The sequence below is a fragment of the Onychostoma macrolepis genome, chromosome 03 (genome assembly GCF_012432095.1).
Source record: "Onychostoma macrolepis isolate SWU-2019 chromosome 03, ASM1243209v1, whole genome shotgun sequence".
NCBI lineage: Eukaryota > Metazoa > Chordata > Actinopteri > Cypriniformes > Cyprinidae > Onychostoma > Onychostoma macrolepis.
The window spans coordinates 46,501,495-46,527,877 of record NC_081157.1 but is presented as its reverse complement, the minus strand read 5'-3'; the positions used below and the strand labels follow the sequence as shown (position 1 = coordinate 46,527,877).

The 26,383-nt window shown below is 36.6% G+C and overlaps 1 protein-coding gene across 1 annotated transcript; it reads right to left on the bottom strand.

The window, feature by feature from the left end:
- Positions 1-283: 283 nt before the first annotated feature.
- On the bottom strand, positions 284-24,170 carry LOC131535791 (E3 ubiquitin-protein ligase TRIM35-like). Its single transcript, XM_058768296.1, has 10 exons — positions 18,582-24,170; positions 17,613-17,708; positions 15,669-15,899; positions 15,566-15,588; positions 15,366-15,484; positions 9,074-9,612; positions 2,631-2,861; positions 2,527-2,549; positions 2,327-2,445; positions 284-1,237 (listed from the first exon to the last, which is right to left on the bottom strand). The coding sequence occupies exons 1-10, from the start codon at positions 18,978-18,980 to the stop codon at positions 744-746; spliced, it is 2,274 nt and encodes a 757-aa protein (XP_058624279.1). The 5' UTR covers positions 18,981-24,170; the 3' UTR covers positions 284-743.
- Positions 24,171-26,383: the final 2,213 nt, after the last annotated feature.

Sequence of the window (26,383 nt, the reverse complement as noted above, 5' to 3'; positions counted from 1 at the left end):
CTAAAAATACTACTACTACTAAATACATAAATAGTGTAGAGACATTTAAAAAATACTAATATGGACAAAAAACAACAAAATTACTGATTAATTAGTGAAATTAAAAAGAAAATACAAAAAAGTGTTAACTAACATTCATATTCACATTTAAATTAATATAAGAACCTTCTCAACCAAAACTATATGAACTACTTGAAAATGAAAATAAATAAATGAAAAAAAGAAGAGAATAAATTCACCACATACACAAACGTGAAGAAAGTACTCTTTAGTGGATGTTATCTTTAATACATATTTACAGGTTTATCATGTGTAAACGTGATCAACAATGGACCGAGGACATTTTTCCAGGCACGGAGATCACATTAAAATTCCCTGATGTTTCCAGGTTTTTCCATGAGTGTAGGAACCCTGAAAATATCTGGATATTGTGACTGAAATTAACTGACTTCATATTGATTTCACCTCGGCAGACAATGGTGGATCTTATAAACTCAAGATCAATCATTTTACAGTTTGATTAATCTCACTAAATAATTGTTTATTATTTATTGTTCATTGATCTGTTGTATAACAGCAGTAGTGTTAGTGTGTCTTTAGTGCTGGATATCAGTCATGTGATCAGCTGCGGCCCAATCACAGCTGTACTGATATTCAGATCAACAGCACTCGGACTCATGTGATATGGATCAAATATTGAAACATGATGAAAACAGGAAGATCCAGACCTACAGCTGTAACCATTACTGACTATCGAACGGTAAGATCCTCAGAGGGGAAGATCTATACCAACAGAAGAATGGCAAGACGGTGTCAGTGAAGGTGGTTGTGAATGTGTGTAGATGTGTGTTAGTTACAGAATCAGAGAATGACAGTGTTCCTCCGTCATAGTCCAGATCAACTCTCATACGCTCAAGCTTCTGTTTGACAGCAAATCCAGACTGTCTTCTCACATTGTATGTCACACTCCAGACATCATTGTTAAAGAAATCACGTCCCTTCCTCTGGTTTGATGCTGTAGTTACTCCAAGACTCCAACATTGACTCTCTTTAACCTCCACATCCCAGCTGTGTGTTCCTGAGTTAAAACCCTCTGAACCCAGAACACATGCATAGATGTCAAATCTCTCTGGATTATCAGGAAGAGGTTGTTTGTTCTCACTCTCTCTCATACAGGTCAGATCATCAGACAGGAGGAGACGTGGATGAGCCGTGTTTGGATCCAGAATCACAGGAGCTGATGAGACACAATCAACAGCTGCTTTTATTCTGATGTTCATACAGTATGATGATCAAGAATGAACCATATGAATTATGACACTCGTCCTATTGATCAAACACAGCAGACATTTTCCTCTGATCACTGTCAGTGTTATTAATCACGCACTCATTTTTATTATCAGTGTTTAATGACACCAGACACAAACATTAAATGTGCGATTCAAACATTTGTGTCCATCAAGAGAAACTGATATTTTGGAAAAGTTTCAAAAATAATCAATCAATCACAGCTGTTGTTTAAGAAAAAGTTCTTATTAAATAAATATTAGTAAATAATAAATTCCAAAATATTTATGAATGCTCCTGAGCGTAATTCTTGAAAATAAAATAAGAGCTCTCAAATACAATACTTGTCAAAAGTTTGGAAACATTATTATCTACATATTTCAATGTTTTTAATTAAGTCTCTTCTGCTCACCAAGGCAGCATTTATTTCATTTCAAAACAATGTTTTGCTGCTTAATATTTTGTGGAAACTTTTTTTTTCTGAATTCTTTGATAGAATATTAAAATGAGTGGCATTTATTTGTAATATAAATCTTTTGTAACATTGTTTTTTTATTGAAATGTATGCTTATTAAATGTCTTTACTGTCATTTGCTAATTAAAAGCATAAATTACAATAAAAAATATGATATTATATATTATTATATTAAATATTATATATATTTTGGAGATTTTGTCAGGTTTTGGGTACAAATTTGTCCCCAAAATATGGTTAAGTAGGGACAAATTTGTTTCACTATATTAGTGAAGACATTACATAGACTTCCACTGATTTTCTATCATCTAACCCAAACCCGACCCCTAAACCAGAAACATCCACAAAATACTAAACTTAAATAAAAACATGTTTTGTTATTTATTAGCCTTTTTAACTAGTGAGGACCATTAAAATGTCCTTGAGTTGATGAAGAAACATTCTCATAGATAGATAGATGTATACCAGAACTATGATCTTGACTTACTGCCAACTAGAATAATCTAGCACTCTTGTATCATGATAAACTGTATGTGTAAGAGCACAGATCTTCTGCAGACTCACTGTTTTGGACAATGTCCTGCATCTTCTTCCAGACTCTGAAGGGCAGGTTGCTCAAGTAACGTGGCACATGAATCAAAGCTCCAGAAGGCGTCTGTGGATCCGGCTGTGATATATCGACTCTGGAAGAACATTCAGGATCAGAACTGCAGTGGCTTTGACTTCAGAAGCAGAGAGACCAGAGACACCAGCAGATCACTCACCTTTCCACTGAGACTGGAAACTTCTGCAGAACAAACACACAATTTATCATCAACAACTCAATCGATCATCAATCAATCAATTAACGGATGATATGAAATCAGACCTTTAGAAAGCAGACATCATTGTCTTTCATCATCTCCTCCGTGTCTTTGATTGTGTGTGAAAGAGCTGAGATGTGTCTGTTGATCTCCTCCAGCTTCTCCTTCATCATCTGCTTCTTCTGCTCCTCTTCCTCCCTCAGTGCAGTGATTGTAGCTTCTTCTTCATCTCTGAGAAACTGATGAAGCTTCTCAAACTGCTGTTTAATCTGACGCTCTGTGTGCTCAGCTTGAGACTGAAATCAAACCACATTCACTTCAATCGTCTCAAAGACACAACTTATTCTGGAGCATGAAGAGTGCGTGAGTAAATGTGGGTTAGGTAACGACAAACTTAACCTTCTGAAGTACAAAAAAAAAAAAAAAAAGCATAACAACTGCAAATGTATTAATTTTATGAATGCTAGAACTAAAATGTTTCAATGATGTCTGAATTAAAACGCTCGCAATGACAATAAAACAGTGGGGAATAAATTATTTGATCCCCTGCTGATTTTGTACGTTTGCCCACTGACAAAGAAATGATCAGTCTATAATTTTAATGGTAGGTTTATTTTAACAGTGAGAGACAGAATAACAACAAAAAAATCCAGAAAAACTTTCTGAAAGAGCTTCTTGGCACTCTGAAAGGCTAATTGCTAAAGCTATCATTGTCTCTGCCTGTTTTCACTGATGCTGCCTTCAAGTGCTGCCAGAATGATCTTAAATAGGAATGTGGTAGTTAAAGGTTGCATATGAAAGCAATGTGAGTCGATCGCTTGAAGTTGTCAAGCTCATAATCAGAAGTGGGTCTTATAAAGTTTGTGAAAGCATGATACCAGCCATGTTGTTATTTTTATCCCGCCGTGCTCCCCGTCTATGTAATTCATTAACGCAAATTTATTATGCACAGTATAATCAGATGACAGACTTCGAAACCGAGTAGTTTTCTGTAAAGATAACAGACTTGTACCAATAGTGGAGTGTTTATTTGCAAAGGCTCGCACTGCTAATATAGGAGCTTGAGCTCTTGAAGCTCCGCCCTCTTCTCCGGGAGCAACAGCTCATTCGCATTTAAAGAACATACTCAAATTCAGTGCATTTGTCTCATACCCTAAAAGTGGCAATTTTAACAAGCTATAAAAATTTATCTGTGGGGTATATTGAGCTAAAACTTAACATATACTCTCTGGGGACATCAGAGACTTATTTTACATCTTGTAAAAAGGAGCATAATAGGTCCCCTTTAAAAAACGATTAGCTGTTGGATGATTTCCGTGGACCAGACGCTAAAGCGATTTCGCACACTGTGCGATTTTGACCATGATTTGGTCATCTGAGACAAATTTTGAAAATCCTATAAAATTCCTATAATCCTAGACTAAAATCTGTAGTCTTTGATCGCTGGTTTGACATGTTCACCGATAGCCGATCAATGGCCATTGCGATCAAATTTTACCTCCAATGAAATTCTGGCAGTGTCAGAAGATTTGGCGCACAGTCTTGCAGTGTGTCTTCTCCTACAACTAACATCAAACTGTCTTCGTTTTTCAAGACAAGCCTTGATCAGAATTAATGCTAGAGATTACTTCTAACCGCATAAACTCCGGTGCTCATGGAATTCATATAATATGTTGCCTTTGCTATGATATACACTGGTTGCGCTGCTGTTTTCATGTGGGTGTGTAGTGCTGCTTGCACTATTCAACATCACAGCCCCGCGTGCAATGCAGCTCGCAGTCACTGAACTCCAGACAAGTTTTCTTGCACGTACCTGTTTTTAACGTGTCTTGACTGTCGTACAGTCTGATATTAATGACAACTGAGATCCCACAGTGTGAAATGATCATCATGTTAGTACAGTCTGACAAGTACAATGCTAAAGAACTTTTAAAAATCACACAGTGTGAGCCCGGCTTTAGTGATCATGAGACTGTATAAGGAGAAGTTGGGGATGGAGGAGGGTAAGCACATGTCCGTGTGACAGACCAAGGCAAGTTTGAATACGGATGAATATATACTGTATATCTTATTTAATTGTAGTGGGAGGAGTTACAATCAGCTGAGCGTCAGATGATGCTGGCTGTCACATCGTGGTCTGCCTGAACTACACTTGAGCTCCATTCGTCACTCAAACTACATTTCTTAGAGTTAACTAAAACAAAGAAAATATGGTATCTGAAATTAAACAAACATTTACTGAAATAAAATATAAAAATTATCAATAATGTTTTTATTTGAGCCAGTTTCCAAGGCGACATTTCTTATTTTTCTTTAGTTTAACTTGATTTTCTAAAATAAATAAAAAAATAAAACTTAATAAAAACTATATAGACAAAAAAGCAAAACAAATAACTACAAGTACTGACAAAAACACAAAAAAAATTACTAAAACTTTAAAATTAAAAAGAAGATATATATATATATATATATATATATATGTGTATTCCAGAAAGCATGGTTAACTTACCGTCAGATAAACCCTGAACTTTCGGTTGATTAACCCCAAACCTTGCTCACTCGAGGTATGTGGTTCCAAAAACGCGTCCGGGAGTAAGTTCATTCAACTCAGAGTATGTTCCTGGTTAAGACTCAAGACATTCTCATACTGCTTCTTTCTTCTTCGTCTGTTCAAAGGTCATGTAGGCCTTAGGCTTAGTGCATATCGCTGTCACGAATCCGGTCTATGGACTTCCGTTCACTCACCACCAGAGGTCACACGCTCACCACAATGACTCTCACGCCATACATCACACTGGACTGCATTTCCCATCATCCATTGCACTGATGACACATACACAGCTGATTACACTGATTGCACACACAGCTGATTGCACTGATCACACACTCTACATAAACCATAGACTTCCTCTTCCTCTTGGCTGAGTATTGTATGCATTTATCGCTGTCCTAGCTTTAGCTACCTTACAGAGCCATTTGTAGTTTTCCTAGTCTTGCCTTGCCTGTTTCGGATTGTGTTTTCCCCTGCCTGGACTATTGCTTACGTTTTCGGATACCCCTCTCTTGTCAAGCCTCTTTGGATATTGTTCGCTGTTGACTGACTCATGCCCGTTTTTGATGACTCTTTGCCCTGCCTGTGATATACCTGTTTGCCATTGTTTGACCCTTGCTTATTTCCTAACCATGCCTTTGTGAATAAAGCTCACACATGGATCCGCACGTCTCACGTCTCGTTTGCCCCGTAACAGTCGCCACCTAATTGATGGTTTTGCAATCATTTTTTATTTTTTTTCCATTTAATCTTTAATCCTTGAGAATAAGAATTATACTTTTGTTTGATGCTAATTATATATTCAGTCATATCAGATATGTATTTTTATTATAGAAATACATTATAGAAAATGCCGATCCATGTGTGAGATGATAATATAAAATGTAATAAAAAAAAAAAATAAAAAAAAAAATATATATATATATATATATATATATATATATATATATATATATATATATATATATATATATATATATATATATAGGCTAATATAATAAATTAAACATTACCTTGTCATAATAGTGTTTTATAATTTATACAGATAACTGTTATATATGCCAATAAAATATAATAACCATATTAGAGCAATATATAGGCTAACCTTATTTATTACTTATATTAATGCTTTATCATTAAAATGGCATACAACTATATATATATATATATATATATATATATATATATATATATATATATTAGGTTATATACATACAGTAACTGTATTGTAATGATATTGTGCGCTATCTGTCACGCCCACTGAAGGCTCGTCAGTAGATCATACATGCTCTGATAGCGCTGAAGTGAACTAACCCTGGAACATAACCTGCTCCGGAGCAGGTTATCTTCAGAGAGCAAGTTGCTATGGTTACTTACCCTGAAAGTAACCTCCGATTTTGGAACCGAAAGCTGAGGTTATCCTCTCACTTATCCTCAAACATACCCGGGTATGTCACATAACCTGCTTTTGGGAATACACCCCTGGTCTTTGTTCCCTGTGTTTCTAGCGTTTGCTTCCCTTTTGTTAATAAACTCTGCTGCATTTGGATCTGCCTTATGATGCCTTTTTCCAGCATAACAGACATGAATGAAAAATCATCAGCTAAATGACTGCACAATTACATTTGCAGAATGCACATGGTTTGGGCTCAAAAATTAGCCTAAAATGCAAAGTAATAACCCTAATTTGGGATAGTAAAGATCCCTTTCCAAAACAAACACAAAATGACATTTGAAAAGGTTTAATTAATGTATACTCATAGTTTGTGAAAATTAAAATATTAAATACTATTAGAAACATTAAAAGGTTAAATAGTATAATAGTTTTATCACATTCTCATTTTTACTTTTATTTTGAATGCTGTTGTAAGTAATAATACTATTTTGATCTTTTTGCAATCAGCTACTATCATAGGAAATAGTTACTATCTACACTTTTTCCATCATAACTGTTAATGATAAAATTAGTATAAGAAACCCATGACAATTACAAAATTTTATACATGTATATAAATTCTCAATTATTTAATTCATAGATAATAACAAGTGAGATTTCAATTGTATATTTTATTAATCCAATAAGAAATCTACATGCATCTAACACTGATAATATGGATCAAAGAACAGAAAGAACTAAGGTCTTAAATATACTAGTGAAGCTAAGGAGCAAGGCACAAGTGAACACCTATTAGTAACCAAGGAAACCAACAAAAGGTGGGAAAATCAGGACAATACTGGAATACTAGAACAAAGCAGAAAAAAGGAAACATTAAGGAAAAAAAAAAAATTCTAATATGAAACAAAACAAAACAAAAAGGCTCCCTGGCTGTAGGAAACCAGAAAATATCTGAATATATTATTAATTTCACCTCAGCAGACTCATATATACTCATAAACTCTAAATCACTTTTATTATTTATTTTTGTAGAGCAATATGTTGATCTGTTGTTAACAACCATATGTGTCGTTAGTGCTGGATATCAGTCATGTGATCAGCTGCGGCCCCAATCACAGCTGTACCGATATTCAGATCAACAGCATGTGATATGAATTAAATATTGAAACATGATGAAAGCAGGAAGATCCAGACCTACAGCTGTAACCATTACTGACTATTGAATGGCAGTGTTGGGCACGTTACTTTAAAAAAGTAATTAGTTATAGTTACTAGTTACTTGTCACAAATAGTAACTGAGTAAGTAACTGTTACATAATTATAAAAGTAACTAATTACCAGGGAAAGTAACTATTGCGTTACTTTAAAAAAAAATTCAAATATGTCAAATAACTTGGATGCCCCCCATATTAAATATGTTAAATGAAGGAAATGGACACTAAATAGAATAAATTATTATTATTATATATTGTACACTAATCTACACTATTTTAATGTTACTGTGTTACTGTGGGACAATATGAGAGACACGTATCAAATTCAATATATTATTGTAAATATTATCAACCCTCTATGGGCACCTTGGCAATAGAATTGCCATTGGCTAGTAATTTTTTACCATTGGCTAGTTTACTCACCAGCCTAATATTAATTATCTGATATACTATTTTATATCATATACAGTGTGTGTGTGTATATATATATATATATATATATATATATATATATATAGCTTATGTTTGTAAAATGGCACAGTTTTTTTAAGTATCTGACACAGCATCAGTCAGTCAAGCATTATAATATGATATTATGATAAATTAGCATTATATGATAGATTAGAACAACCATGTATAAATGCATATTTGTCATGTTGACTGAACTTAGGACTGGTGGTGGTGCTTAAAATATTGTTTGTCATTTAGTGTTTCTATAAAAAAAGGGGGAAAACTAATAATAAAACTAATAATTAAAAATAATAGGCTAATGATAAGATAACAAAACTACTACGAATTCTACTACTAATAACAATATAAAACACACTAAGGATTAATGAGCTGCTGGGTTCATGAATATTAATCACGTTGTCTGCGTTCGCGCAAATTGATTTGCTGAAATCAAAACAGGGACGATAATAGGTGAGCGCCAGACAATGAGATTGTCGTTTGCGCATTAGTTCCGCCCACTACCAGAGAAACCGGCAGTTCTTAAAAGCTGAAGAATTCCAAAGGAACTCCGTTATTTTAACAGGAAAATACAACAAAGAAAATCGTTTACATGTAGCGCGTCAATTCTGCATGTTATGTAAGACTCTCTCGTTCTGTCTCTATCCTTGCGTGTGAGACAAAGCGACGGCGAGGTGTGCGCCTTCACACTAGAGTTTACGGTACGTCAAATACAGGTACACTGCGCATCCATTCAGATGAACTGCAAAATAAAATTATAGTAATATTATAATAAATTTTAGTAATGCCGCATTTTATTGTCAGTAACGGTAACGGCATTGTAAAGGGGGAAACAGTAATTCGTTTGATTACTCGTTACAGAAAAAAATAACGCAGTTAGTAACACCGTTTATTTAGAACACCGTTATTCCCATCACTGTTGAATGGTAAGATCCTCAGAGGGTAAATACTACCAAAGAATGGAAAGACAGTGTCAGTGAAGGTGGTTGTGAATGTGTGTAGATGTGTGTTAGTTACAGGATCAGAGAATGACACCGTTCCTCTGTCATAGTCCAGATCAACTCTCACACGCTCAAGCTTCTGTTTGACAGGGAAAGTAGTGTGGGGTTGAAATACTGAAACAAACTGAAATGGATCATACCACACACTCCAGATATCAGTGTAAAGGAATTTCCATCCCTTCCTCTGGTTTGATGCTGTAGTTACTCCAAGACTCCAGTATCGACTCTCTTTAACTTCCACCTCCCAGCAGTGTGTTCCTGAGTTAAAACCCTCTGAACCCAGAACACATGGATAGCTGTCAAATCTCTCTGGATTACCAGGAAGCCATTGATTGTCCTCACTGTATTTAACACTGGTCAGATCATCAGACAGGTGGAGAAATGGATTTGCAGTGTTTGGATCCAGAATCACAGGAGCTGATGAGACACATAACCAACAGCTGCTTTTATTCTGATGTTCATTTAATGATCAAGAGTGAATCAAACACAGATTATTATGAATTATGACACTCATCCTACTGCTAAAACATCAGACATTTTCCTCTGATCACTGTCAGTGTTATTAGTTACACATAGTGCTCGAAGTGGGGATACAAAAAAAAAAAAAAAATGTGTCTGTGCACTATAGCTGACACATGCAAATCATTATAACATTTGAAATTCTACAATGAAATAAAAAAATACTTACATTTCAGCAAATTTAATAAATGTGCTTAGTAAATTTATTTACTAAATCAGGTCTCTACACTTGCATTTCTTTTTACGAGCACCTTCTTTTCTTATCAATGAAAGAAACTAACTTTCCAATCATGGATGTCACGTCCTCTGTCGTGTGTGTCATGTGTTCCCGCCTCTTGTGTCCTTATTTGGTCTTGTTCCTGTCCTTGTTAAGTGTGATTATTAGTTAAGTCTTGTCCAGCCGTGTTTCGTCTAATTATCAGTAATTGTCATGTGTATTTAGTTCCTGCCTGTTTAATTAGTTTTCGTCTGGTCTACTCGTTATTCCCCGGTGTTCCTGTCTGTGTCAACCTTGCCTTGCCTTGCCTTGCCTTGCCTTGCCTTGCCTTGTCTTGCCCTGTCCTGATGTCCTCATTAAAGACTATTATTTTGAAGTTTATCCTCGTCTCCGTGTTCCTCGTTCCTCCCTGCTGTGTGCACCGTGACAATGGGTCAATATTTGCCTACTTAGCAGGAGCATTTATTTCTACCCTTATTAAATATATGTGTCATCATTTATGTCAAATTGCTAAATTTATATTATTTATAATGTTTTTCAAAAATAGAGTTAAGAGTTTGAGTTCAGAATAACAAAACACAATAAAAGACAATTAAAAACAATGTTATGAAACGGTTTAAAATAAAAAGTGTTGATTACATAAATATTAAATTAATAAAACAGTTGAAATTATACTTTATAAATAAAACTACACTGCCAGTAGGTGGGGGCAAATCACTGACTTTGTCACTAGCCGGGTTTCCATCCAAAGTTGCGAATTTAACTTATGTGCAAATTTGGAATATCGCATAAAACATTTGCGAACGAGCACCGTTTCCATCCAACGAGTCAAAGAGAACAAAATTGTCACTACCTGGTAGGGTTGCACAATACACCGGTACTACTTGAGGATAAGTGAGAGGATAACCTCAGCTTTCGGTTCCAAAATCGGAGGTTACTTTCAGGGTAAGTAACCATAGCAACTTGCTCTCTGAAGATAACCTGCTCCGGAGCAGGTTATGTTCCAGGTTAGTTCACTTCAGCGCTATCAGAGCATGTATGATCTACTGACGAGCCTTCAGTGGGCGTGACAGATAGCGCACAATATCATTACAATACAGTTACTGTATGTATATAACCTAATATATATATATATATATATATATATATATATATATAGTTGTATGCGATTTTAATGATAAAGCATTAATATAAGTAATAAATAAGGTTAGCCTATATATTGCTCTAATATGGTTATTATATTTTATTGGCATATATAACAGTTATCTGTATAAATTATAAAACACTATTATGACAAGGTAATGTTTAATTTATTATATTAGCCTATATATATATATATATATATATATATATATTATTTTTTATTACATTTTATATTATCATCTCACACATGGATCGGCATTTTCTATAATGTATTTCTATAATAAAAATACATATCTGATATGACTGAATATATAATTAGCATCAAACAAAAATATAATTCTTATTCTCAAGGATTAAAGATTAAATGGAAAAAAAAGAATCCTTTGAATGACTCAGTGATTCAATCACGAACTTCTGCCACCTGCTGGCCCTTTTTAAGTTTCCCATCTAAAAGTAGGCATATTACATTATTTTCCAACATATTTCTATATTCAGAATTTAGTATTTAAAACACTAATCTCATAACATTATTTATGCAATTATATATAAATGCCACATCTAAATGTCACTTCATGCAGCTTCTGTGCAGTGCTAAGATGAGTTTTGTTTAGATCATTTCATGGATAACAATAGCCAGTCATTCATTCACATTAAGTATTCAGAGAATAATATTGTCTGTTTTCACTTACATCTATTTATTTATTAAATTTTGATTCATTTTGTAGAATTGAATTTTAAATTAACACAATACTGCATGGTATCGTGATACTACTTGGTATCGTGATACTTCAGCTGGCATAGTATCGTAAGACATTTTTATGGTATCGTGACAACCCTACAACCTGGTAAACTGGCACTAAATAGCCTATAGAAAACTAGGATAAGCTACTGAATATAATAACTTTCATATACGAAAAATTAATTGCGCCTCAGAGCGAGTAGACGAAACACAATAAATGCTGTCATTGCTTTCGGAGGTGAATGCTGCTGTTTGGGAACACAGTCGTGTAAGACAATTATACAGAAATACTTTGATGACAGACTGCTGAGGCATTTCAGAACAACCACAACAACATTTCAGATGCTGTGGAACGAGATCAGGCAGCTGCTAGTCAAGTTATCCCGTCTCATAACGCAAAGTCACATGACTTTTTTGATGCGCTTGGAGGAATTTATTCGCAAAATGCATTTCCATCTCCCATTATTCGCATTAACCCTTTTTCGCACAAGTCAAAAACCACCTCAAGCGAGCGTAAAAACTTTTTTGCGAATTAATGGATTTTTATTCGAAATTTGGCGTTTCCATCACTAGTTTCTCATGCGATACTTCAAAATGTGCATTAAAACAGGGTGATGGAAACCCAGCTACTGAGTCATTCATTCAATCGATTTGGTCAAAACTGCCAAATCATAAAGGAACAAGGCAGGCGCTACAGCCAAAATCACATGCTTCCCTGAGTATGTGAAAACCACTACAGGAGCTAAGTAGTGTCTGAATTCATAGAATTAAAAAAACAGTTGGTAAGAAGTATGATGACCTACTACCTTTCGCCGTCAAAATTTAATTCATACTACCCATATTCATACTATATAGAACATATTTTTTAGCACCTGTGAAGTAAGTTTGAATTCAAATGTAGTACCTACTAGACATTATGTAATTTTGGACACACAAACTGTCTTCATAATTGGTCATTGAGTCATTGACTCACTTCATTCATTCAAAAACACTCAATCATTCATCAACAAAATAACACAACACCAATTGTGTTGATATTTGGGAATGTTTTTGTTGATATTTTATGTGTTCAAATTTTGTGTGTCAATGAGGAGAAAGGCATACAAGTGCAGCCTCGGCCATGCCTGTACCATGGCATCCAGCCCCATCCAAAAGAGCCAAAAGAGATGATGCCCTCTCCAAAAACCCATTGTGAAGTCGCCCTCCATGACTGCTCCCCAACCTGTGAGGGATGCGTCTGCCATCAATATTTTAACCCTTTCGCACGTGAGTTTAAAATATTCTAGCTGAGCCCCCAGCGTGAGTTTTTTTAGGCGACCGTTATTTTAGAACTTATAGCCTTATTGTTTCCATGGTGACGCGTCATGCTTGTCATGTGACACACCGCAGCTCTAATAGCGCTGTATGACACATGGATTGCTTTTATTTTGTTTTTCCTTTTTTAAATATTAATATTCACAAACATACTCGCTATATTATGAAATATCTGATATTCCGATTCTGAAATATGTGCAAGTAAATGTATTTGGTTGTTTAAACACTTTTATAATGATCATGTTAGTTGATCTATACCGGGTGATGGGCGCCGCCATGTTTGTTCGCGCTGAATCCCAGCTGTGGGATTTACAACACGTAAATTCATCCTCTCCTCCCGAAACACGTTAAAGTAAGTCTCCAGTAAACTGGGAGAAGAGCAGAGTAAACTTTAAAGTTATCTACACAATCTGTATATGATATCAATAAAACATGTCGTCAGATTATATTTGTAAGGATCATTATTGCTGCTTCCATAGACATCAGCGTGTATTTTACAAACTATAAAAGTATGGTTTTGCTAGAACTTATGTGTATTTAAATGTCTGAAATCTAAAATTAGCATTATATGGTTGAAAACACTGAATAAGTGATAATATGACAAGCGCTCGCGCGTCTGATCTGGCTCCGCGCCAGAAAGCAGATTTGAATTCAGCAGTTGATGACGTGACGTACTGAACGTTTTAATCACACCGGTGTGATCGTACGCTCCTGGGACCAGCGAAGACTGATCACACCGGTGTGATCGTACGCGTTAAAGGGTTAATAAGACGCTCCTAACACAGGACCTTGAAACAGAAACCAAGGATTCTTCCATATAACCAGGGAACAAAGGCATATATGCATAACCCTGATCATTTGCAATAGGTTTCCTCTTGAGGAGAACATTTTGGTCCTGAGACATCGTCCCATAGCCGTTCTCTTTCAAGCCCAAAAATGAAAGAATAAACATAAACAGATGGACTCGATAAGCAAAAGGAGAACAACTTTTCCCACAACCTCGAAACGTCAGCATGATGATCACGAAAGAATGGTAAGCCCTGATTTGGAGGCTGTGCTCTGCTTTGCAGGAAGGCCCATCTAGTTTGCTTTTCCTGAGCTCTTCCCACTTCTCTGATGGACAGTCGGTGTTTAACTTAGCCACTGCACGAGTACCAACCTCCTCATATGCAAGGAATAAATGGAGAGTCCTCAATATCCCACATCTTGATGCTGAGAACATCTGGATCCTCAGAACTGGATAGCCCTTGCGTTAGGCTCTCACCAGTGGAAGAAACCACAGAGGCTTTTGTATCCCAAACAGGAGCAGTGGAGCCATCTCAAACACTTCAGCCAGCTCCACTTACGATCCCATGATCAAAAAGACACCGTACCACCTCAGGAGCACAAGCCTGCCCCAACTAATCAAAAAGGGACAAGTGGGAATAGAGCATTCTGAGCGGCAGCAGCTCACAATGCACACAGGTAGCCTCCTTGAGAGATGTCCGTGCATGCTCCACACCCAGGAAATGTACACAAAGCTTGTGTGTGTTGCCACCCATAATGAATCATGGGGAGGCACACACTTCTTAAATTGCTTAGGACTCACCATATTTATGTTCACTTTTTACTTTACAGACAAACCAAATAGACAGACAATTTCACAAAACAGAGCACTTGCTGAAGAACAGAAGCTAACTCTGTTGTGTTCCAGCATTTCTTTGCAGCTACAGTGGTACACCATCACACGCTACAACATGATGCAGCATCAATCAAGATTGAGCTAGTTTCACCCATGCTTCAGACACTGTCACGCAGAGAGTTTTCCACCACCCTTCCATTATATTGACTCTCACACCACACAGACTGTTACACATCACCCTGGACTACAGTTACCATGTTCCATTGCACTGATTAGACTCACCTGCAGTCAATCTCACACACACACTATATTACACCTACTCAGATCCTTCTCAAACTGCCGAGTACTGCCTACATTTATCACTCTCCTAGCGACAGCAACATTACGGAGCCATTCTGTGTTTCCTGAGGTTAGTCTAGTCTGTTTTTTACCTGTTTCACACGTGTCTTGATTCTAGCCTGGTTTACCTCGTCCTGTGTAATCTCTGCCTGCCAAAATCAGGACGTGCTTTAAAGGTCTATCATAAATGTGAAAATGACTGGGTGGATTGGCGCGGGGTAAGGGGAGGGGGATGGGGTTCTGCTGTTGTGTCCCCACCAATGTCAAAACAGACTCACTGTTTTGGACAATGTCCTGCATCTTCTTCCAGACTCTGAAGGGTAGGTTGCCCAAGTAGCGCGGCACATGAATCAAAGCTCCAGAAGGCATCCGTAGATTTGGTTGTGGGCTGTGGACTCTGGAAGAACATTCAGGATCAGAACTGCAGTGGCTTTGGCTTCAGAAGCAGAGAGACCAGAGACACCAGCAGTTCACTCACCTTTCCATTGACACTGGAAACTTCTGCAGAACAAACACACAATTTATCAACAACAACTCAATCGATCATCAATCAATCATCAGTCCACGATCTGAAATCAGACCTTTAGAAAGCAGACGTCACTGGCTTTCATCATCTCCTCCATGTCTCTGATTGTGTGTAAAAGAGCTGAGATGTGTCTGTTGATCTTCTCCAGCTTCTCCTTCATCATCTGCTTCTTCTGCTCCTCTTCCTCCCTCAGTGCAGTCATTGTAGCTTCTTCTTCATCTCTGAGAAACTGATGAAGCTTCTCAAATTGCTGTTTAATCTGACGCTCTGTGTGCTCAGCTTGAGACTGAAATCAACACACATAAATTAACACTTCACATCAGTAATATGTGACCCTGGACCACAAAAGCAGTCATTAGTAGCATAGGTATATTTGTAGCAATATAGCCAACAATACATTGTATGAGTCAAAATTAGTAATTTTTCTTTTATGCCAAAAATCATTAGGATATTAAGTAAAGATAATGTTCCATGAAGACATTTCGTAAATATCCTACCGTAAATATATCAAAAATTAAAGGGGTCATCGGATGCGACATGCACTTTTACTGAAATGTGTGTTGGCAGTGTGTGTACACAACCACCCTATAATGATAAAGATCCACCCAGTTTTTTTTAAATCTCGTTAAATCATTTCCCCTTTCTCAAATCAAGCCATTCTCAGATGCCTGTCTGTGTGATGTCACACAGACCCAGGCTCCTCCCACGATTGTTGATTGACACCAAGTGTGCCGCAAAAGTCTTGAAAAGTGAAGCCAAAGCGTCTCGATCGCCCCCAGGTGACTGGATGCAAGTATAGCTTAAAACCCCGCCCTCTCCATGTAATCTATTGGGACGTGAGACAAACGAAATAAATTACACTGCAAATAATTTTTTCCAAAGATGTTTTCTGTCATTTTAGGTAGTTCTTAGCATGCTGATGTATGTTCAAGTGTTCATTTTTCTAATAAGTTTGCTTTTAAATTAGGTATTTGATGCTATAAAAATGGGGTGTGGTGTCATGATTGTGAGCTTATTACTACTGTGCAGACTCTGGCTCCAAATGACATAATTTTTGCAAGATGACAGCAGCCATACTGTGAATGTTTTGGCTTCACTTTTCTATAGTGGAAGGAAGTGGAGACGCGTCGTCCATCTTTTTTACAGTCTATGATTGACACTGGTGTTTTACCTTAGACCCACCCTGAGTGATCTGTCATCAGTCCGCCATTGTTTCAACACCAGAGCAGATGTAGACAAGAATGACTCCTAAGCATTTGAGATGTTCTGTTGTTGGATGTAATAATGAACATAGCAGTCGTCATTTACTCCCGACATCTGATTCACTGAAGACGCAGTGGATTGCATTTGTTTTTAAAGGGAAGAGACCCCATGGTCTTCACCCCATGGAAGAGAGGGGCGTGGTGAGCAGAGCTCATTAGCATTTAAAGGAACATGCACTAAAATTGCTTGCTGAAAACAGCTGTTTTTGACAGAGTAAAAAGGGTGTTGTTTTACACTACCATTGAGAAATTTTAACCAAAGTATGTTATAGACTTTTCATTAAGACCCTAAAGAATCATATCAACTTGTGGAAAATGGGCATCCAATGACCTCTTTAATTTTTGATTACTAATATGCATTGCTAAGAACATTTGAACTTGAAAGTCGATTTTCTCAATTTTTATTTCTTTATTTTTTTTGCACCCTCGGATTCCAGATTTTCCAGAGTTACAACTAGTATCTCAGCCAAATATTGTCCTAACAATTCATACATCAACGGAATACTTATTTATTCAGCTTTCAGATGATGCATTAATCTCAATTTCCAAAAATCTACCCTTATGACTACAGTTTTGTGGTCCAGGGTCACATATGTGAGATAACATGGACAGCCAAAATATAAACAGTCCGCTGCTTGTCAAAATAAGTTGTAATGCATTAAATATAACAAATCATAATTGTATATATAGTGATCATACAGCTGTAATGAAAATGACTCTTGATTCTATTTCTTCACCTTGATGTGCTGAGCTGTTTTCTCAATCTTTTGTTTAATGTTTTCATTATGTTTAAGTTTCTCTTGTAAAGACTTCAGTGCTGTATTGAGCTCCTCCTAGAATTGAAAAATAAAAATTTATTGAACACCAGATTACAGTGAAGAGAAGATATGATCATGCAATGAAGTGAAAAAGTATTTGCCCCACCCAGATTTCTTGTATATCACATACTAAATTGATTCAGACATTAAAACCTAACATAAAACAAAGCCAACCTGAGTAAATATAAAATAGTTATTCAATGATAATGTTAATTATTGTAGCAAAAAAAAAAAAAAAACAATAGCAACTGGGCTTCTGAAAATCATTAAATCTATGAAACTGAAATCATAATGGGGTTCAGCTGGACTAGAAATGGTTTATGACTGAAAATGGTTACTGCCAGACCCATTCAATCAATTCAACACTTATACACTATTTTCAACAGCATGAAGTTGTATTTAAAAGGTTTTAAACAGTAACACACAATGCCAAAGGTGAAAGAAACTCCAGAAATGAAGAGGAAAATCGAAATACATTAGTCTGTGAAAGGTTACATAGCTATTTCAAAGGCTTTTGGACTGAAAGATCCACAACAAGAGCCATTATTAACTCTAAATGGGAAAACTCTGCACAGTGGCAAACCTTTATATAATTACCTCATCCAGGATGTCACAGAACAGTCAAGGACAACACTGAAGGAATTTGCACTTGTAATTATGCAACTGAGTTATGCGTTTACTCAGTTTGCCTTTGTGTTATGTTGTTTTGCATTTTAATATAAAAAAGCATTTAAGGAAAATTAAACAAACAAATAAATGTAACTTGCAAGAGCACAATATATGTCAAATAAAGTAGACTAAAAAAGCAGAAAGAAATACTGAGTGCATGAATGTGCTAATATCGACTAATTACTGCTCTTTACATGAAACGAGAGACATTTGTCTTACCTTATATGATGAAACCTTTTCACCAATGGGTCTAAATTTGTGATTTTCATGTTTCTGTGAATCTCTGCACACTAAACACACCGGCTGTTTGTCCTCCAGACAGAAGAGTTTGAGTTTCTCACTGTGTAAACTGCAGATCTCCTCAGATCCTGATGAACGGCTCTTATTTCTCTCCTTCAGGAACGACTCACACAAGTTCTTTAACAGAAGATTAGATGGAGGATCATGACTGGACAATCTCCTGCAGACAGGACACTCCTGAGTTTCCTTGGTTCTCCAGAACTGTTGAAGACACTCTTTACAGAAACTGTGACTACATGATAAAACAACAGGATCCTTGAAGATTTCATTACACACGGGACAAGAAAGTTCTTCTGTAGATATATTTAGTGAAGCCATTTTCACTATATGAGCTCCGCTTTACTTTCACTTTCTGAACAATGGTTTAAAAAAAACTAAAAACAAACAAAAAACACGAGAACCACAAAGATCTTCTCTCTGTTCAGAAACAAACTCCTCGGAAATCCTTCCTAAAAGTTTTTTTTTCTTCTCCACTGGTCAGTAATTTGATTTTGCTTTGTTGAGAATTTGACAGAACGGAGAAATAAGTCAATCTCTTTTGGGGGCAGTGTTGTAAGAGGGTGGAGATCACTTTTGTAATCACTATTGTGTAAAAAGAAGTCAGACAACACCACCAGATTTTTTCAGCATACATTTAAACAAAATGTGTATAAAATTAAGTTAAATTAACAAAAGACTGAAGAAAATATTTGTGATTGATTTATTGGTTTTTTTATTGGTCACAGAATTTCTCCAGGGTCTGCCCTATTGGGTAATCCATCATAAACCAGCATGAATTCCTAGTCCAGGCTTGTTTATGCTGGGCTGCGTTTCCCAAAACCACCGTAGCTTAAGTTGATCGTAGCTCAATTGGTTTCAATGGGTCTACGATGTACTTAAGCTTACGATGCTTTTGGGAAACGCAGCCCTGGTCAGTTCTGTTGTAGTGTTGTCCAGCTCAAGGGTTTTCAAATCTGTCCAGGGGCCTGTTTTAAAAAGCTCTGAGTATGTTAACCCTAAAATGAGAGAATTGTCAAACCTGAGAAAACAGGGTTAGTCAAGCTCGTTTCTGAAAGAGAGGTGTAGAGTTGTTAAATGTTGCATAGCCCTTTAAGGTTGGTGCTGTGCGGGAGTGGGCGGGTAGTTTGGGTGATAGGTGCAGGGACACGGACTTAGGAGATAGAGGTGCACCGAGTAAGTAATAAACTACTCGTTCTGTTGTGCAACTACATCCTGCGTTGTATCATTTCTTGACACAATCTACATGGTGTCAGAAGAATTTAAACATGGCTCAGGGTCTCCGCCGCATTGATCCGCTAATTTTCGATGAGCATATAGCTGACAACACGTCGCCTTGGAATTATAAGGTTCTATCTGACATTTTTGCCAAAATTGAGTAATTAACATAGATCACAAGATCAGTTACTGGAGCAAATTCGAAAAAGAATGGCTCATATATTGCAACGCTGGCCTATCAGACAAATCGAAGAAGGTGCAGGCAAGTATTCTGCTAAATTTAGCAGGTCCCAACGCAGTGGAAAAATCCGAGGTTTTCACATTCGCTGATGAAGAGGACAGAGAAGATCCCGATGTATTACTGCAAAAGTTTCCTGAACTCTACTTTTCTTTGCTCAACCCAGAGTTTCTTTCGGTCTTCTCCCTCCTTTTAAAGTATAAGCGATGTTTAAATACCCCATTCATTCATTCACGCTGCAAAAAGTATAGATTCTTGCGCATGCCTGACGGGATCTCCACCGGCAGTGAAGTATTCCAGCAAAACATGGAACATCTCTTTGACGGACAGATATGTCAAATCATGGTAGATGACATCCTTGTCTGGGGGCGCACACAACAGGAACATGATGAGCGACTGAAACAGGTACTTCACAAAATCCGTGCATGTAACATGAAATTAAACCCTGATAAGTGCAAATTTTGTGTCACCTCAGTTTCTTATGTAGGCCACCTCCTGACTGCTGATGGCATCAAATCTGACCTGACAAGACTACAGCTGTCCGCCAAATGCCAAAACCTGAGGACAAACAGGCCTTGCAACGGTTTCTTGGCATGACGAACTATTTATCAAAATTCATTCCACACTATAGTGACATCACTGGCCCTCTACGTGAACTGTTAAAGCAAGACGCGGAATGGTCATGGCTCGAGTGGCAGGATTCTACCTTCCAAAAGTTGAAAGATGCTGTATTGTCACTGTGGAAACCGATCACCAGCCTCTCATTACAATCCTCAAAAAGCCATTGCACACTGCCTCGGCATGTCTTCAAAGCATGATGCTCAAGCTCCAACGTTACAGTCTCAATGTGATTTACAAACAGGGCAAGGAACTCTTTGTTGCTGATGCTCTATCATGTGCTCATCTCTCGTCCACTGAGCCTCCTCTCACTGACGACTTGCTAGAGGTAATGACGCCTCAAGTCCTCTCGTCGCAACGGACAGAAGAACTCCGATCTGTCATTAAATCTGATCATACATGCCAAAGACTTGTTGACATGATAATGCATGGTTGGCCAAGCTCTTTCAAAGAGCTTTCACATGATCTCCGCCCATTCTTTGCAATGAGAGAGGAATTTGTTGTTGAGAACGGACTGATTTTTCGAGGACAGAGACTTCTGATACTGTCATTGTTACAAAGTTACTATGTGACTCAGCTACATCAAGGCCATCCAGGTCTGGCAGCCACACAACGCAGGGCAAAAGAAACAATGTACTGGCCCACAATGTATGCTGATATAGAAAGAGCACTCTCTCGTTGTGCTCCTTGTAATGCCCTCAAGTCCCATCAGTCAGGAGAACCCATGCACCTGGTTCTAGTGGACTCATTCTCTGGTTGGTTCGAGCTTGACAATCTACCTGACATGAGGAGTGTCATGTTACCAATCTACAAGAGGTAACTTATACTCAGAGTCAGTTACCGTGGTAACTAACTCTGTGAAACTAACCTGGTCGGGAGCAGGTTTTCTTTGCTCAACCCAGAGTTTCTTTCGGTCTCCTCCCCCCTTTTAAAGCATAAGCGATGTTTAAATACCCCATTCATTCATTCACGCTGCAAAAAATGCTTTTCTTACTGAGTATTTTTGTCTTATTTTCAAGTACAAATATCAAAAAATTCTTTAGTTAAGATACTTTTTTTCTATACATGAAAAATATTTAGTCTTGTTGGGGAAACAAGTGCATTTTCCGTAAAACATGCAAAATTAGGGTATGTTTTTAATTTTTTTGCCATATTCACATGAAATATTAATATAAATATTTTACCATGTTTATTTGAGCATAAGGTACCATTTTAAATGGTAGTTTTCTTTAAAACTTCGGAGATGCAGAGCACATTAGTAAGGCCACTGTATGTACCGATAAGAAAAGTGTGCGTCGCTCTCACACTCATTCTGAGAATTTTTACCTGGACACAAACCCGTCAAAGAAGAGTTTCACTGGACTGTAGGTCAGTGGTGGAGAAATCCAATGTTTTGCAAATAAACACAATCTGTTTTGCAAAGAAAAACTCGACTTTCAAACAAACGCAAAGTGATTTGCAAATAAAAACCAGACTGACATCCCTGGTTTAATGATGAAACTAGGGCGATTAGACAGAAATGGAGAAAAGCGGAATGGAAGTGGAAGAGGGATAAATTACAAATATCATATGATTGTGTCAAAGAGTGTATGATTCACTATCAAAAAACTGTTAAGATTGCAAAGGCAAATTATTTTTCTGATCTCATTGCTAAAAATGCTCATAGTCCAAAAATATTATTTAATACCATTAATAGTGTGTTAAATCCGATGTCTAATTTATATTCAAATCCGTCTCCTATGGCCTGTGAAAACTTTCTTAATTTTTTACTAAAAAAAGAGTAAAATGTATTGTTCCCTCCTCTCTGGGCTTTCCTCAGTCCACATCAATTTCTACATATTTATCTGAATTTACTCCAGTGTCTCATAGTTACTTGGTGCAAATTATTCATAAAATGAAGCCCACCTTTTGTTCTTTGGATGTCGTCCCTCCTTGTCTCTTATTAGAGATACTTGACGCTATTAGTCCTAGTTTACTGTCAATAATTAATAACAGTTTAATCAGTGGAAAAGTCCCATCTTATTTTAAGTATGCCATTGTGCAGCCGCTAATCAAAAAAACAAATCTTGATCCAACAGTTTTTAATAATTACTGTCCCATCTCTAAATTACCATTTTTATCAAAAGTTTTGGAGAAGGTTGTGTTTAATCAGCTTTCCTCTTTCCTACAGGAAAATGGTAATTTTGATTAATATCAGTCTGGTTTTAGACCTCAACACAGTACAGAATCTGCATTGCTAAAAGTATTAAATGACTTGTTGTTGATCGTCGATTCTGGCAATTGTGCTGTTTTAATTTTGCTGGATCTCAGCGCAGCATTCGACACTCTCGATCATGGCATTCTTTTAAATCGCTTACAGCAAATCGGGATTCAAGGTTGTGTTTTAAGTTAGTTTGTATCCTATTTAAAGGATCGAACCTTCTCGGTCGATACTGGCAAATATACTTCATCTTGTGCACCAGTTTTGTATGGGGTTCCACAGGGCTCAATTGTTGGGTCCTGTTCTACTTTCTTTGTACATGCTTCCTTTGTATGCTATATTTAGGAAGCACAATGTCTCATACCATTGTTACGCAGATGATACTCAGGGTTATGTTCCCTTGCACCCAAAGGATGTCTCCAGTCTACAGTGTTTATTTGATTGTCTGAGAGATGTTAAACAGTGGATGTCTGCCAACTTCCTCCAGTTAAATGAGTCTAAGACTGAGGTCCTGACTTTTGATAAACAGATCAATGCTGTGGTTAGAAGTTGTTTTTATCAGCTAAAGAATATCGCAAAGATGAAGTCATTCTTAACATTAAGAGACATGGAGTCTGTAATACATGCTTTTATCTCATCCAGATTAGATTATTGTAATGGATTGTACTTGGGTGTTTCACAGTCCCTATTGGCACGTCTTCAACTTGTTCAAAATGCTGCAGCTAGATTGTTAACTGGAACAAGGAAGAGGGAACATATTTCACCAGTGCTGATCTCTCTTCACTGGCTCCCAGTTAAATATTGTATCCATTTTAAAACGTTGCTGTTTGTATATAAGGGTTTGCATGGACTGGCTCCATCATATATCTCCGATCTCCTGTTTCACTGTAATGCTTCCAGGGAACTTCGATCAACCAGTAGTCTTCAGTTGACTGTTCCAAGGACACGCCTGAAATTGAGAGGTGACCCACAGCTTTGGAACAATTTGCCATCTTATATAAGATCTGCTCCAACATACGCTGATTTTAAGTCTCTTCTTAAAACGTATTTATTTACTGTTGCATATGGTCTCAAGTAAGCACAGTGGCATAACTGTAGTGTACTATCTGTTGCTGTGTTGTGTTTAATTTTGTATTTTGGTATATGTTTTAATTTTGTACAGCACTTTGGCCAACAGCTGTTGTTTTTAAATGTGCTTTATAAATAAATATGACTGACTGACTATTTGAGAGAAAATGCAGAGGTATGGACAAATATATGTATTGTGTGTTACAACTGTGAGACTCATTTGCCTTTTTATGACCAGACTTGACTTGATTTTCTTACAAATGCGTGCAGGCTGATTTTCTCACAAATGCAATTGAGGAACTTCAATTTCCAAAAACAGCAGATGGCACTGTTAGTCAATTTACGCTAGTCTTCCGAGACCCGAAACACCTGTTTACCTTTTCAGGGTATACAGCAGACCAACATGAGTGGGGAACAGGTGAGTTTCTGTCTTACTATATAATTAACCATTTAGCCTAGGTGTTTTCACAAAGCGTCCCAACTACAATGTTAGTGAAATTCACAACAAGTGCTGTAAAGTTGATAACATGATTGATTAGTTCAAAAATCAGTAGTGACATGGCTAACATTTAACTAGGCAGTCTTTCTCTATAAAAACTGATCCATTCTCTGTACCTCTTATCCTCTGTTGGATCGCAGGATATAGAATATATAGGCTACATATGTTGATACAATTGTTTAACATTCAAAACAATGCAGGGGTATAAGAATATATTGTGTCACAATATATAGTAATTTTAAAATGCAAATGTATTATGGATAGCGAAAATTTTGTGTATCAAAAATGGAAGCTTAGACAATTTAAGTTAGTATCAGATATAGTAATATCACCCAAGAGGTCATTAATTATTAACAAAAAAATCTGAAAACAAATGACATTATTTAGTACAATATCTAAAACTATTTTTAAATGTTATAACACTTTGCAATTATTTGTGTCTAAAATAATTATGTATTTTTTTAGCTAAGCAAAATAATGAATATTTCTGTTCTGGTGTCACTCTTGTCATGTGAATTGGGGAGAAGGATCAAGTTCACGCTGATATAATACTAAATTCAGCATTTTAATAAACAGTGGTTTACCAGTATTTCAGAATGATTTTTAACAATTGAATAATTAGAAAATAATCTTTGAGGTCGAAGACCGCAGGTTTTGTCATGTTTTCATGATGACCACAAAAAGACCTGAAAATACAGATACGAGTATGGCATAGTTTTAAACTGCAAAGGTTCTACTTTTATTTGTGTATAGTCTTAATAGCAACAACACAATGTGCTTTGTAAAATAAAGAAAACAAACAAACAGGGTGTGATCTCTGCCGTCTCTGGGAACTTTCTTCACAGGCACATGAATAAAACAACCTGAATCTCAGTGAATATGTGCCTCACATACATGGTAAATATATGTAGCCTATAGAAAGCTTGACAAGTCCACTTTTTAATAAACCAATTCAAATTGAAAACAAATATTCTCTGATTAGGCCTATATAATCTGTATAAAAGTAAGGAGAGGTACAATTTCTACTGTAATGTGATCCCGCCTCACACTGAGCGCTCTGTTCACATGTTAATGATCTGAAATCAGGCAGGTAAACATGTAGATGCCCCTGAAAAATGGCATCAAAATGTCAAGCTTCATCATAGAATTTAGCCTACTTTCTTTTTCTGCGCGTTGAATGATGGCGCGCTACACGAGTGAAGACACACTCTGGACAGCGAGGACTTTTCTCGGAGTGACACAGATGACCAACGTTTGCATTTTGAAGAGTCACTAATATAATTCCTGACAGTAGCCTTTTATTCTTAACTGCATGAGTTAAAATATTGCTCGGCTATTATTTAAAAAGCTACATATTTTTAGTTGGATTTTTCCAAACAGGCTATCGTCAGACTAAAATCTTCCAGCATTCAGAGTAAAATATTGGTTGAAATATGAAATATCTCCTTACATGCCACTTTTAGTTTTAAATGTTGTACAAGGCATGTATATAAACTATGCTATATATATATAAACATAAATATGATGACAAACTATGATATCCCTTACGAAAAAAAAGTTGGTTTTACTAAAGTAAAAGTGTGGTAACCATGTTTTATTTTATTTATTTTATGTTTTTTTGCAGGTTACCATTTCTGTAATGGCAGCTTTACTACAAATGCCATGATATTTATTTAGCAAAAAACCATGGTTAATTTTCGTAAGGGATATCGATGTTTAGATTATATTTCGGTACATTTATATAGCTGAATCACAATAAAGCTCACCTGAACTTAAACTAGTTTGATTATAGTAGCCTATTTGTATAATTAGTTTAGCCTACTCCTTTCAGTACGTTGTCTATGTGTAGTTTTATACTTGTTTAAACTTTTACTGCAGATGTA